At 71.7% G+C, this 11,984-nt stretch overlaps 1 protein-coding gene across 1 annotated transcript; it reads right to left on the bottom strand.

Moving 5' to 3' along the window:
* Positions 1 to 7: 7 nt before the first annotated feature.
* LOC137461619 (dual specificity calcium/calmodulin-dependent 3',5'-cyclic nucleotide phosphodiesterase 1B-like) lies at positions 8 to 10,495 on the bottom strand (the record flags this gene model as incomplete). Its single annotated transcript, XM_068171297.1, is given in 14 exon segments — positions 8 to 89; positions 182 to 247; positions 249 to 303; positions 385 to 486; positions 1,478 to 1,606; positions 2,275 to 2,375; positions 2,789 to 2,929; positions 4,037 to 4,048; positions 4,050 to 4,154; positions 4,785 to 4,851; positions 5,518 to 5,703; positions 6,689 to 6,802; positions 9,575 to 9,710; positions 10,318 to 10,495. Coding segments are annotated over 13 exon segments (1,291 nt in total), but the record flags the coding sequence as incomplete, so codon positions are not given.
* Between the last annotated feature and the right edge of the window lie 1,489 nt (positions 10,496 to 11,984).

Here is an 11,984-nt window from a genome sequence, read left to right as displayed (position 1 = left end):
CGCTCACCGATCTGGGACTGCGCCACCAGGGTGGAGGTTCGGTCGCAGAGGGGGGAGAAGGGCAGCCCCAGCTCGGCCTCTTTGTCCCCCTGGCAAAGGCAAGGCGAGGGTGAAAACCTCCCCCCCCGAGGGGGCGGGGACGACCCCCAGCCCCCCGCCCCCTTGCCCCAGGCCCCCCTACCTGCCGGAAGAACTCTTCCATCAGCGCCTTGGTCCAGCGGCTGTGCACCGCCCACTGCTTGGTGGGGGTGAGAGATGTCGGCGGCGTGCAGCAGCAGCGACAGCACCTTGGCCTTATCGATCCTGGGGGGGGAGGGCAGGATTGGTCCCCCGGACCCCCCCCTCACCCCCCCCTCGCGGCCTCCCCGCCCCCCCCGGGCTCACCTCTCCAGCTGCTGCAGGGAGGTCTTCATGGCCTTGACCTGCTGGAAGTGGCAGGACATGTCGGTGGCCAGCACCATCTCGATCACCAGCGCCCGCAGCTCCCTGCGCCCCGGCGAGGGGAGGCAAAGGCACTCAGGGCCCCCGGGGGCCTGGGCGTGGGGACGGCCCCCCCGGCGGGGAGGGGCCGAGGGGCGGAGGGATAAAGGGGCAGGGACCACCCCCCCACCCCCGCCCCACTCCCCCCGAGGGGGAGGGATGGAAGGGTAGGGACCCCCCCCGGGGAGGGATGGAGGGGCAGGGCTGAAGGGCAGGGACCCCCGGGGGGAGGGGGGTAGAGGGGCAGGGACGGTGGGCAGGGACCCCCGGGGGAAGGACAGAAGGTGAGGGACGAAGGGTAGGGACCCTCGGGGGGAGGATGGAGAGGCAGGGAGGGAGGAGCATGGACCCCCGGGGAGGGATGGAGGGGCAGGGTCAAAGGGCAAGGACCCCCGGGGGAGCGGACAGAGGGTCAGGGACCCCCACGGGGGAGGAATGGAGGGCAGAGACCCCCGGGGGAGGGACAGAGGGGGGAGGATGAAGAGCAGGGGACCCCCGGGGGAGGATGGAGGGGGGAGGATGAAGGGCAGGGGACCCCTGGGGGGAGGGGATAGAGGGGCAGAGACGGTGGGCAGGGACCCCCGGGGGAAGGACAGAGGGGGAGGATGAAGAGCAGGGGACCCCCAGGGGAGGACGGAGGGAAAGGAAAGAAGGAGCAGGGACCCCCAGGGGAGGACGGAGGGGCAGGGAGGGAGGGTCAGGGACCCCCGGGGCAGGGGGGAGGGGGAGGATGAAGGGTAGGGACCCCCGGGGGAGGGACAGAGGGTCAGGGACCCCCACGGGGAGGGATGGAGGGCAGAGACCCCCGGGGGAGGGACAGAGGGGGGGAGGATGAAGAGCAGGGACCCCCAGGGGAGGACGGAGGGGCAGGGAGGGAGGGTCAGGGACCCCCGGGGGAGGGGGAGGGGAAAGGAAAGAAGGAGCAGGGACCCCCAGGGGAGGATGGAGGGGCAGGGAGGGAGGGTCAGGACCCCCGGGTGCAGGGGGAGGGGCTTACACGAACCTCGTCCTTGGTGAGGGTTTGATGAAGATGTTCAGCTCCTCGTCCTGCATCATGCGGAACACGGCGCTGATGTGGTGGTTCTCCAGCACCGAGCGGTCGTTGTAGAGGATGGCACAGTCCGACCTGGGCGCGGCGGGAGGGGCACACACGGCAGGGCCTGGGAGAGGTGGCCGCGCAACGAGCGCCCCCTGCTGCCCGCCGCTGGACGGGGACCGGCGGCGCTGCGCTGCGCTGCGCCGCGGCGGCGCCCAGGGTGACCCCAGGGGTGCCGGCGGCGCCCCCGAGCTGCCAGCGGTGCCCCCGAAGGTGCCAGCAGTGCCCCCGAGGTGCCAGCACGTCTATGCCCCTGCCCCTATTGGTGGCACTAAGTATCCTCAGGGTGCCAGCAGTGTCCCCAGGGGTGCCAGGACATCTATGCCCTGCCCATATCAGTGCCCCCAAGGTGCCATCACGTCTATGCCCTGCCCCCTAACAGTACCCCCAAGTGCCCCCAAGGTGCCAGCACGTCTATGCCCTGCCCCTAACAGTACCCCCAAGTGCCCCCATGGTGCCAGCACACCTGTACCCCAGCCCTGTGTGTGTGCCCTGGGTGACCCCAGGGTGCCACCCAACCTTTTCCATGCCCCACAGTGTCCCCATCTGTGCCCCCAACAGGTGCCAGAGCCTTGCCCTTCCATGCCCCCAGCACTGTGCCATGCTGCCCCATGCCAGGCCAGGCCACTCCTCTATGGCAGCCCCCAGCACTGTGCCCATGCCCATGCCCGTGCCCACGCTGTGCCAGCTGCCCTCACTTGGTCTGGATGTGGAAGCTGTTGGTGGTGCCAGTGTGTTCGTAGTCGTGGATGGCAGCAGCGAAGATGATTGCCAGGAGCTCGATCTCCGTCAGGTAGTGCTGGGCACAGGGCGGGCACAAACGGGCATCAGGGTGGGCAGAGCCCCGGGGGGGGAGGGGGCACCACCCGCCCCCGGTGCCACTCCCCACCCCGGCTCCACCCCTTCCCGCTCCACCCCCTCCCGGCTCCACCCCCCCTGCCCCTTCCCCCCCGCGGCTGCCTGTTGGCACCCCCGGGCGCGGCGCTCCACCTGTGCCAAGCGCCAGCCTGGCACCTGTGCCACCCTCCCCATGTGCCCACCCCACCGGTCTGTACCCCGCCCCCCCTTTCCCCCTGCCAGCCGCAGGGACAAGCAGCCCTGGGGGGGTGGGCGGGGGGGAGCCGGGCAGGGCGGGGGGAGGGCACGACGGGGCGGGCAGGGGGGGGCGGGCAGGGGCGATGCCAGCGGCGGTGCCAGGCCCGCGGGCCGTACCAGCATGCCGGTGCGGAGCAGGAAGCAGTGCACGGTCTGGGTGACGTCGGCGGCGTGGACCTGGTTGTGGTAGGGGTTCCGGTACTTGCCGTAGCCAACCTCCAGCGCCTCCAGCAGGCCGCCGAGGAAAGTGCCAGGGATCTGCGGGGCACAGCGCCGGAGGTGCCCAGGCGAGGGCCAAGGGGGGTGGCACCCGCGGGCAGCGCGCCGCCGGGACCCACACACCGCCACCCCACATCCCCCCCCCCGGGCACCCCAGCACTGGGGCCAACGGGCAATGAGCCGCCAGGAGCCCTGGCACCGTGCCACCAGAAGCCCTGGCACCGTGCCACCAGGGCCAATGGGCAATGAGTCGCCAGGAGCCCTGGCACCGTGCCACCAGGAGCCCTGGCACTGTGCCACCAGGGCCAATGGGCAATGAGTCGCCAGGAGCCCTGAGCACCGTGCCACCAGGGCCACCAGGAGCCATGCCACCAGGGCCAATGGGCAATGAGTCACCGAGACCCCTGGCACCATGCCACCAGGCACTACCTTGCCAGGGCCCCTGGCACTGTGCCACCAGGACTACCAGGAACCATGCCACCAGGACCCCTGGGCACCATGCCACCAGGGCCACCAGGCACCACATGGCCAGGACCCCTGGGCACCCCAGCACAAGGGCCAATGGGCACTGAGTCACCAGGACTCCTGGGGCACCATGCCACCAGGCATCAGTGCAGGGTGGCACCGGGGGCAGCAGTGCAGGGTGGCAGCGTGTGGGTGGCACTGGGCGGGCAGGGCAGGGTGACACCGTGGGGGGGTGGCAGTAGGGGGTGGGCACTGGGGGGGGTGGCAGCTCAGGGTGGGCACTGGGGGAGGGTGGCAGGGCAGGGGTGGCACCGGGGGAGTGGTAGGGCAGGGGTGGTACTGCAGGGTGGCATGGGGGGGCGGGGGGGCAGCACAGGGTGGCACCGGGGGGGGCAGTGTGGGGTGGGCACTGGGGGGTGGCACCGGGAGGGGTGGCAGCTCAGGGTGGGCACTGGGGGAGGTGGGCAGCGGGGGGGATCGCAGTGGGGGGTTGGCAGCGCAGGGGGGGCACCGGGAAGGGGGGTGGCAGCAGGGGGATCGCAGCAGGTGTGGGCAGCACAGGGTGGCACTGGGGGGGCAGTGTGGGGTGGGCACTGGGGGAGGTGGCAGCGGGGGGGATCGCAGCGCAGGGATCGCAGCGCAGAGCGGCACCGGCAGGGCGGCACCGGCAGGGGGCAGCACCTTGAAGCGGCTTGCCCAGGTTGTGGCGGCTGAAGAGCTCCTGCACGATGGTTCGCAGCGAGTGCTCCTCCGTCACCCTCTGCAGGGCGAAGACGTCGAAGCTCCACAGGTCCAGGCTCTGCCAGGGGCAGCGCCGAGCCGTGGGCACGGTGCCCGCCGCCCGTCCCGCCCCGCCCGCTGCTCCCTGCCCCTTCCCTCCCCCTCCCCCCCGCCCCGTGCCCCGGGAGGTGCCCAGGAGCCAGCCCAAGGGATGGGGAAAGGGGAAGCCAGAGGGAAGCGATGCCCACAGCCCTGCCCGTGGAAGGCCCCCCGGGAGGGGGCCAGCCGTGCCAGGCTATGCCCAGGGAATGCCAAAGGATGCCAGGCTATGCCAGGTAACACACCCCCCCCCCCCCCCCCCCCCCCGCGGTGCTCAGGAATGCTCAGCCATGTCCAGTGATGCCAGGCTATGCCAAAGGATGCCAGGCAATGCCAGGTAAACCACCCCCCAGTGATGCCCAGGAATGCTCAGCCATGCCCACTGAAGCCCAGCAATGCCCAAGGATGCCCAGCCATGCCCACTGATGCCCCCTGAAGCCCAGCCATGCCCACTGATGCCCTGCAGCCCCCCAGCCATGCCCAGGGATGCCCACTGAAGCCCAGCCATGCCCAGTGAATACCAGCCATGCCCAGTGACGTCAGGTGGTGCCAGGCTGGGGGCAGGGTGCCAGCAGGGGGGGGGAGGGGGGTGCCCCCCAGCCCCGGGTACCTTCAGGCAGTTGAGGACGGAGCTGGAGTAGCTGGGCCCCACCGTCGTGAATGCCCTGCGGAACATCCTGCAACGGGCACCCCGGGGGTGCCAGGCACACAGCTGGGCACCAGGGCACAGCCCAGGTGCTTGAGAACCCACTTGGGGCACCAGGCACACAGCTGGGCACCGGGGCACACAGCCGGGCACCGGGGGCACAGCCAGGCACCAGGGCACGGCCCAGGTGCTTGAGGACCCACTTGGGTGCCAGGGGACACAGCTGGGCACCAGGCACCCACCCAGGGCACCAGGGACATCCCAGGCAGATGGGCACCCAGCTAGGTGCCAGGGACACAGCTGGGCACCAGGGGACCCACCTGGGGTGCAGGGCATGGCCCAGGCGCTTGGGGACCCACTTGGGGTGCCAGGGCCACAGCTGGGTGCCAGGCACCCGCATGGGCACCAGGGCATGGCCCAGGCAGATGGGGACCTAGCTGGGTGCCAGGGTCGGAGCCGGGCACAGGGCATGGCCCAGGTGCTTAGGGACCCACTTGGGTGCCAGGGCCACAGCTGGGCACCGGGGCCCCACCCAGGGCACAGGGCACATCCCAGGCAGCCGGGCACCCACCCATGTGCCCAGCAGTGCCCACGCTCCACACCTCCCCCCCCCGTGCCAACGCCACCCCTGGCGCTGCTGCCAGCCCCAGGCAGCCGCGGGGGGGAGGGCCGAGGGTGGCGCCCCCCTGGCACCTACCTCTCCACGAAGATGCCAGCCTGGACGGCGTGGACGATGCTGCGGAACTTGGGCTTCTCCTCCGCCCGCCGCCCCTTGGCACGAGCCTGCTGGGTGAAGGTGGCTGCCAGCCAGTCCCTGACCTCCGAGGGCACCGCCGCGTCCGACCCCATCTCCCGCAGCTCGTCCTCCGTCTCCAGCATCTGCCTGCGGGCAGCGCCGTGGGCATCAGCGCCGGGCATCAGTGCCGGGCACCAGCACCGGGCACCACCACGGGCATCAGCGCTGGGCATCAGCGCCGGGCATCGCCACTGGGCATCAGCACCGGGCATCAGCACCGGGCACCACCACGGGCATCAGGCGCTGGGCATCACCACCGTGGGGCATCAGCGCCGGGCATCACCACTGGGCACCACCACGGGCATCAGCACCGGGCATCAGCACCGGGCACTGCCACAGGCATCACCGCCAGGGCATCACCGCCAGGCATCAGCACCAGGCATCACCACCGGGCATCAGCGCCAGGCACTGCCACAGGCATCACCGCCAGGCATCACCGCCAGGCATCAGCACCAGGCATCACCACCGGGCATCAGCGCCGGGCACTGCCACAGGCATCGCCGCGGGCATCAGCACCGGGCATCAGCACCGGGCATCGCCACCGGGCATCGCCGCGGGCATCAGCGCCGGGCATCAGTGCTGGGCACCACCACGGGCATCAGCGCCGGGCATCAGCACCAGGCATCACCACCACAGGCATCACCACCACGGACATCACCGCTGGGCATCACCAACGGGCATCACCCCTCCCAGCATGCCACCCCTGCTGCTGCCAGCCCCCGGAGTGGACATCAGCCCCAACACCACTCCCACCATCGCCAGCTTGGTGCCCCCACTGGTGCCAGCCCCCAGGGTGGGCATCATCATCACCTCCACCTCCACCGTCACCGTTGGTGCCAACCCACAGGGTGGGCATCACTACCAACACCACCACTTTGGTGCCAGCCCCCAGGGTGGGCATCATCATCACCTTCACCTCCACCGTCACCGTTGATGCCAACCCACAGGGTGGGCATCACCACCGCCAGCTTGGTAACACCTTCGGTGCCAACCCCCGGGGCGGGCACCATCAGGGCGGGCACCACCATCACCCCGTGCCCCAGCGGCCGGGTGCCCGGCCGGGTGCCCGCACCTGGTCTCGTCGATGCAGGCAGCCTCCAGCAGGGACGCTGCGCACTGCAGCTGCCGCTTCAGCTCCTCCAGGTTCACCTCTCCGCTCTCCAGCTGCTTCACCAGGAACCGCAGCCTGCCGGCGGGCACGGCTCACCACCGGGCACCGGCACCCCCGGGCACCGCGGCACCGGGCACCGCCACCCCCGGGCACGGCTCACCACCGGGCACCGGCACCCCGGGCACCGCGGCACCGGGCACGGCTCACCACCGGGCACCGGCACCCCCGGGCACCGCGGCACCGGGCACCGGCCACCCCCCGGGCACGGCTCACCACCTGGCGCCGGCACCCCCGGGCACCCCAGCACCAGGGCCAGCAGGCACCACCTCACCAGGACCCCCAGGCATCACAATGCCAGGACCCCTGGGCACCTCAGCATCAGGGCCAGCGGGCACCAAGTCACCAGGACTCCTGATGCCAGGTCCAAAGGCAGTGCCAGCTGCGGGATGCTGCCCCCCAGGGACAATGGCACCACTCAGGGCACCAAGCAGGGGGGGTCAGACCACAGAGGGTAGGGAGGGTGGCAGAAGCATGGCAGAGGGCAGCCCCTGGCACACACACACGTGTCCCCTGGCACACACATGGGCACCACAGACACCACTGCACCTGGCACATGTGTGTGAATGCCCCCAGGCCTGGCACACACATGGGCACCACAGACGCCCCTGCCCTGGCACACACGTGTGCACACCCCCAGGCACCCCTGACCCTGGCACACACATGGGCATCACAGACACCACAGCACCTGGCACACACGTGTGCACACCCCCACGCCTGGCACACGCATGGGCACCACAGACACCCCTGCCCTGGCACACACATGGGCACACCTCCAGGCCTGGCACAGGCATGGGCACCACAGACATCCCTGCCCCTGGCAGACACATGGGCACACCCCCAGGCCTGGCACACACGTGTGCACCACAGACACTCCTGCCCCTGGCACACATATGGGCACCACAGACACCGCTGCCCATGGCACACACGTTGAATGCCCCCAGACCTGGCACAGGTGTGTGCACACCACCCAGGCTCCCCTGCCCTGGCACACATATGGGCACCACAGACACTCCTGCCCCTGGCACACATGTGTGCACACTGCCCAGGCACCCCAGCCCCTGGCACACACGTGTGCACCACAGACACTCCTGCCCCTGGCACATGCATGGGCACACCACCCAGGCACCCCTGCACCTGGCACACGCATGGGCACACCTCCAGGCCTGGCACATGTGTGTGCATCACAGACACCACTGCCCTGGCACACATATGGGCACACCCCCACGCCTGGCACACGCATGGGCACCACAGACACCCCTGCCCTGGCACACACGTGTGCACACCGCCAGGCCTGGCACACACATGGGCACCACAGACAGCCCTGCCCCTGGCATAGGCATGGGCACCCCCCCCCGGCCCCCCTGCCCCTGGCACACACATGGGCACCCCCCCCCAGCCCCCCTGCCCCTGGCACACACATGGGCACCACAGACAGCCCTGCCCCTGGCACAGGCATGGGCACCCCCCCAGCCCCCCTGCCCCTGGCACACGCGTGCCCTCCCCGCTGTGTGGGCCCCGCACACGTGAGCCTCGCGCACGCCCACGCCGCAGGTGCCAGGGGCGGGCGAGGGGGCACCGGCACACGTGTGAGCCCACGAGGGAGTGGGTGGCACCCCTGGGGGGCACCCAGGGCCCCCCCCCGCGGTGGGGAGAAGGGCTGCAGGGGTGGCAGCGCAGCGGGGGGGGCACAGGGGGCTGGGGTCCTACGTGGGGGGGGGGGCTCCAGGAGTAAGTGAAGGGCCCAGGGGGGCCATGAGTGGGGGGCACAGGGTGGGATTCATAGAGGAGGTTCGGGGGGGGTCCCCAAAGGAGAGCTTCGGGGGGGGGGGAAGGCTCAGGGGGGCTCCAGGTGGTCCCAGTTTGGGCTCTTGGCTTTGGGACCCTCACCAGGGGGCTCCATTTGGGGGTCTCTGCTTGAAGGGGAGGGGTCCCCCCCCAGTTGTGTGTGTGTGTCCCAGGTTGGGGATCTTGATTTGGGGGGAGGGGAGTCTCGGGTTTGGGGGTCCCCAGTTTGCGGGGGGGGGGTGTCACAGGTGGGTTTGAGGGTCCTGGGTGGGCATTGGGGGGGGGGAGGGGGGGGACTCAGTTTGGAGGGTGCCAGCTTGTAGTTGGGGGGGTCCCAGGTTGGGGAGGGGTCTCAGTTTGGGGGGTGCAGGGGTCCTGGTCTGCAGGTGGAGGGTCCTGGTTTGAGGGGGGGCCCCAGTTTAGGGGAGGGGGTTCTGGTTTAGGAGGATTTGGGGGGGGGGGTCTCAGTTTGAGGGGGTTCAGTTTAGGGGTAAGAGGTCCCGGCCTGGGGAGGGGATCGCAGCCTGGGGAGGGGGGTCGCGGCCCTGGGCGAGGGGGGTCCTGGCGAGGGGCGAGGGGATCGCGGCTCGGGGCGGGGGTCCTGGCCCGGGGAGAGGGTCCCGGCCTGGGGAGGGGGTCGAGGCCCGGGGCGGGGGGTCCCGGCCTGGGGAGGGGGGTCCCGGCCCGGGGGAGTGGGTCCCGGCCTGGGGAGGGGGGTCCCGGCCCGGGGGAGTGGGTCCCGGCCTGGGGAGGGGGGTCCCGGCCTGGGGAGGGGGGTCGCGGCCCGGGGGAGGAGTCCTGGTCTGGGGAGAGGGTCCCGGCCCTGGGAGGGGTTCCCGGCCCTGGGAGGGGGGTCCCGGCCTGGGGAGGGGGGGTCCCGGCCCTGGGGAGGGGGGTCCCGGCCCTGGGGGAGGGGGGTCCCGGCCTGGGGAGGGGGTCGCGGCCCGGGGCGAGGGTCCCGGCCTGGGGCGGGGGTCGCGGCCCGGGGCGGGGGTCACTCACAGCGCTCGCAGCTTGACCCAGATGCGTTTGCTGGGGGCGGATTTGATCTCCAGCGGCGAAGGGCAGCCCCCGGCCGGCTCCAGCCCCTCACGGTCGGGCTCCAGCCCCGGGAGGCTCCGCGGCGGCTCCATCGCTCCTGCAGCGGGGATCAGCCTCGGCTTCAGCCCCGGCACCGGCAACCGAGCGCCGGGGACCCCGCGGGCCGAGGCCGAGCGATCGCCGGTACCGCCCCCGCAGCCCCGGCGGCGACATCGCAGTCTCCCCCCCGGGCGAAACCTCCCGGCCCCGGGAACCGGCGGCTGCGCAGGCGGCACCGGCCCGGGCGGCGGAGCTAAGATGGCATCCCGGGCACCGGGGGTGGGAACAGCGGGATGGGGGGGAGCGGGGGGGGGACCGGGATGGGGGAAGCACCGGGAGGAGAGAACGGCGGAGGGGGAGAACCGGGGATGGAGAGAAGCGGGAAGGTAGCACCGGCTACGAGGAGGAGCGAGAGGGAGAACCGGGAAGGAGGAGAACCGGGAAGGAGGAGAACCGGGAAGGAGGAGAACCGGGGAGGAGGAGAACCGGGGAGGAGGAGAACCGGGGAGGAGGAGAACCGGGGAGGAGGAGAACCGGGGAGGAGGAGAACCGGGGAGGAGGAGAACCGGGAAGGAGGAGAACCGGGAAGGAGGAGAAGCGGGGATGCGGGCACCGGCGTGCGGCGGCGGGAGGCGAAAGCCACCGGGGATGCTGCGCACTCCTACCCGGGGATGCTCGGCCGGCAAGCGCCGGCGCTGCCGGTACCGCCGTGCTCCGGTGCTGCCGTTGCAGCCGAGCCCCAGCGCCGCTGCCGTGCTTCGCTCCTGCCGGTGCAACCGGTGCCGCCGTCCCCCGCCGGCGCAACCGGTGCCGCCGTGCCCTCGCTGCCGCCGGTGCCGCCGTCCCCCCCCCCCTCCCCCGGTGCCAGCCGTGCCGCCGTCCCCCGCTCCTGCCGGTTCTGCCTCCGCCGCCCGGGGCTCGCCGCAACTTTCCCCGAGCCGGCACCGGCGGGAGGGGCTGGGGAGGGGCGGAGGGAACCGGGGCCGGGGGGGGAGGGTGGGGGCAGGGGGCGGGGGGCCGGCAACCGGGGGCCGCCCAGTCCCAGCGCCCCGTTCAAGCCCGGTACCGGTTGGGGGCTGGGCGCCCCGGGACCCCCAGGAGGGCTATGGGCGAGGAAGGATCCCCAGGAGCCTGGGGGGGGATACCCCAAGACCCCTGGAGGGGCTGCACCCCAGGAGTCCTATCTGGGGGAGCAACCCCCAAGGTCTGGGGGGCGGAGCCCAGGACTCCTGCGGGGCTCTAAGGTGGGACCCCAAGAGCCCTATAGGATGGGGGGGGGGGGGCTGTCAGAACCCCCACGGGGCTATGGGGGGGGGGGGAGGGGGCACTGGGTTTGGGACCCCCCCAGCTCAGTGCCCCCACCCCCCCCCAGAAGTCACACAGGAGGTCAACTCCAAGCAGTGAGGTTTGGGGGGGGGGGGGGCACTGTGACACCCCCCCAGCCCCCCCCCCCTCATTTGTCACACCCCAGGGACTGTGCCCCTCCCGACGCCCCCTCCCCCCATTTATTGTAGGACCTACCCAAACCCGGGACTTGGGCGGGGCGGGGGGGAATGGGGGGGGAATTTGGAAGCATCCTAAGATCACGTGTGTGTGGGCCCCCCCCCAAATCCCCCCTCTGACCCCCTCCCCTCGTATCCCCCCTCTGCGACACCCCCCCCCAAATCCCATCCCTGTCCCACCAGGTGACCTCAAGGTGTCAGGGCTGGGGGGGGGGGGAAGGATATTGGGGTGCCAGAATATTTTGGGGGGGGGGTCCCAGAGAGCTGGGGGGGGGGAGAGGGGAAGGGAGGGGGGGGGACACACACAGCAGCCCCCCCCCCACCCGCTGCCTCCCCCACCCGGAGCAGCCCCCGGGGGAATATTAAGGATCCCTTTACGTAAGGGCTGGAGGTGTGCTCAGCACCCACGGCCCCGGCAGCTGGGGGGGGAGGGAGGGGGGGGGCAAGGTGAGACCCCCCCCGACACGCACACACCTTGAGGCACCACCCCCTGAGCCCCCCATCGCCCCCTACTTTGTGCCCCCCAGCAGCTCAACCAGGGCCCTCCTGGCCTTCTCCCTGGCTGCCACCCATGGGTGCCGGGTAGGGGGGGGGGGATGCACAATGGGGCTGATGGGGGGGGTGGGGGAGGTCGTGCCCCTCCCACGGGAGTTCCTCATCTTGCTGGGGGCAGGGGGAGCTCCACCAGGGGCCCCCCCACCCCCCCAGGGGTCAGCAGGGTGGCCGTGAGGGTCCCGCTGGGGACCGGGGGGGGAGGCTCTAAACTTTCCGAGGGGCTTAGATTGGAACAAAGGGGTGAGGGGGCGGGGGAAAGACACACCCCAGGGTGC

This window comes from Melanerpes formicivorus, unplaced genomic scaffold (assembly GCF_026170545.1).
Source record: "Melanerpes formicivorus ecotype bairdi unplaced genomic scaffold, bMelFor1.0.p_v2 SCAF_2696, whole genome shotgun sequence".
Lineage (NCBI taxonomy): Eukaryota > Metazoa > Chordata > Aves > Piciformes > Picidae > Melanerpes > Melanerpes formicivorus.
The sequence above is the reverse complement of the archived record's forward strand: the minus strand, read 5'-3'. Positions and strand labels throughout refer to the sequence as shown.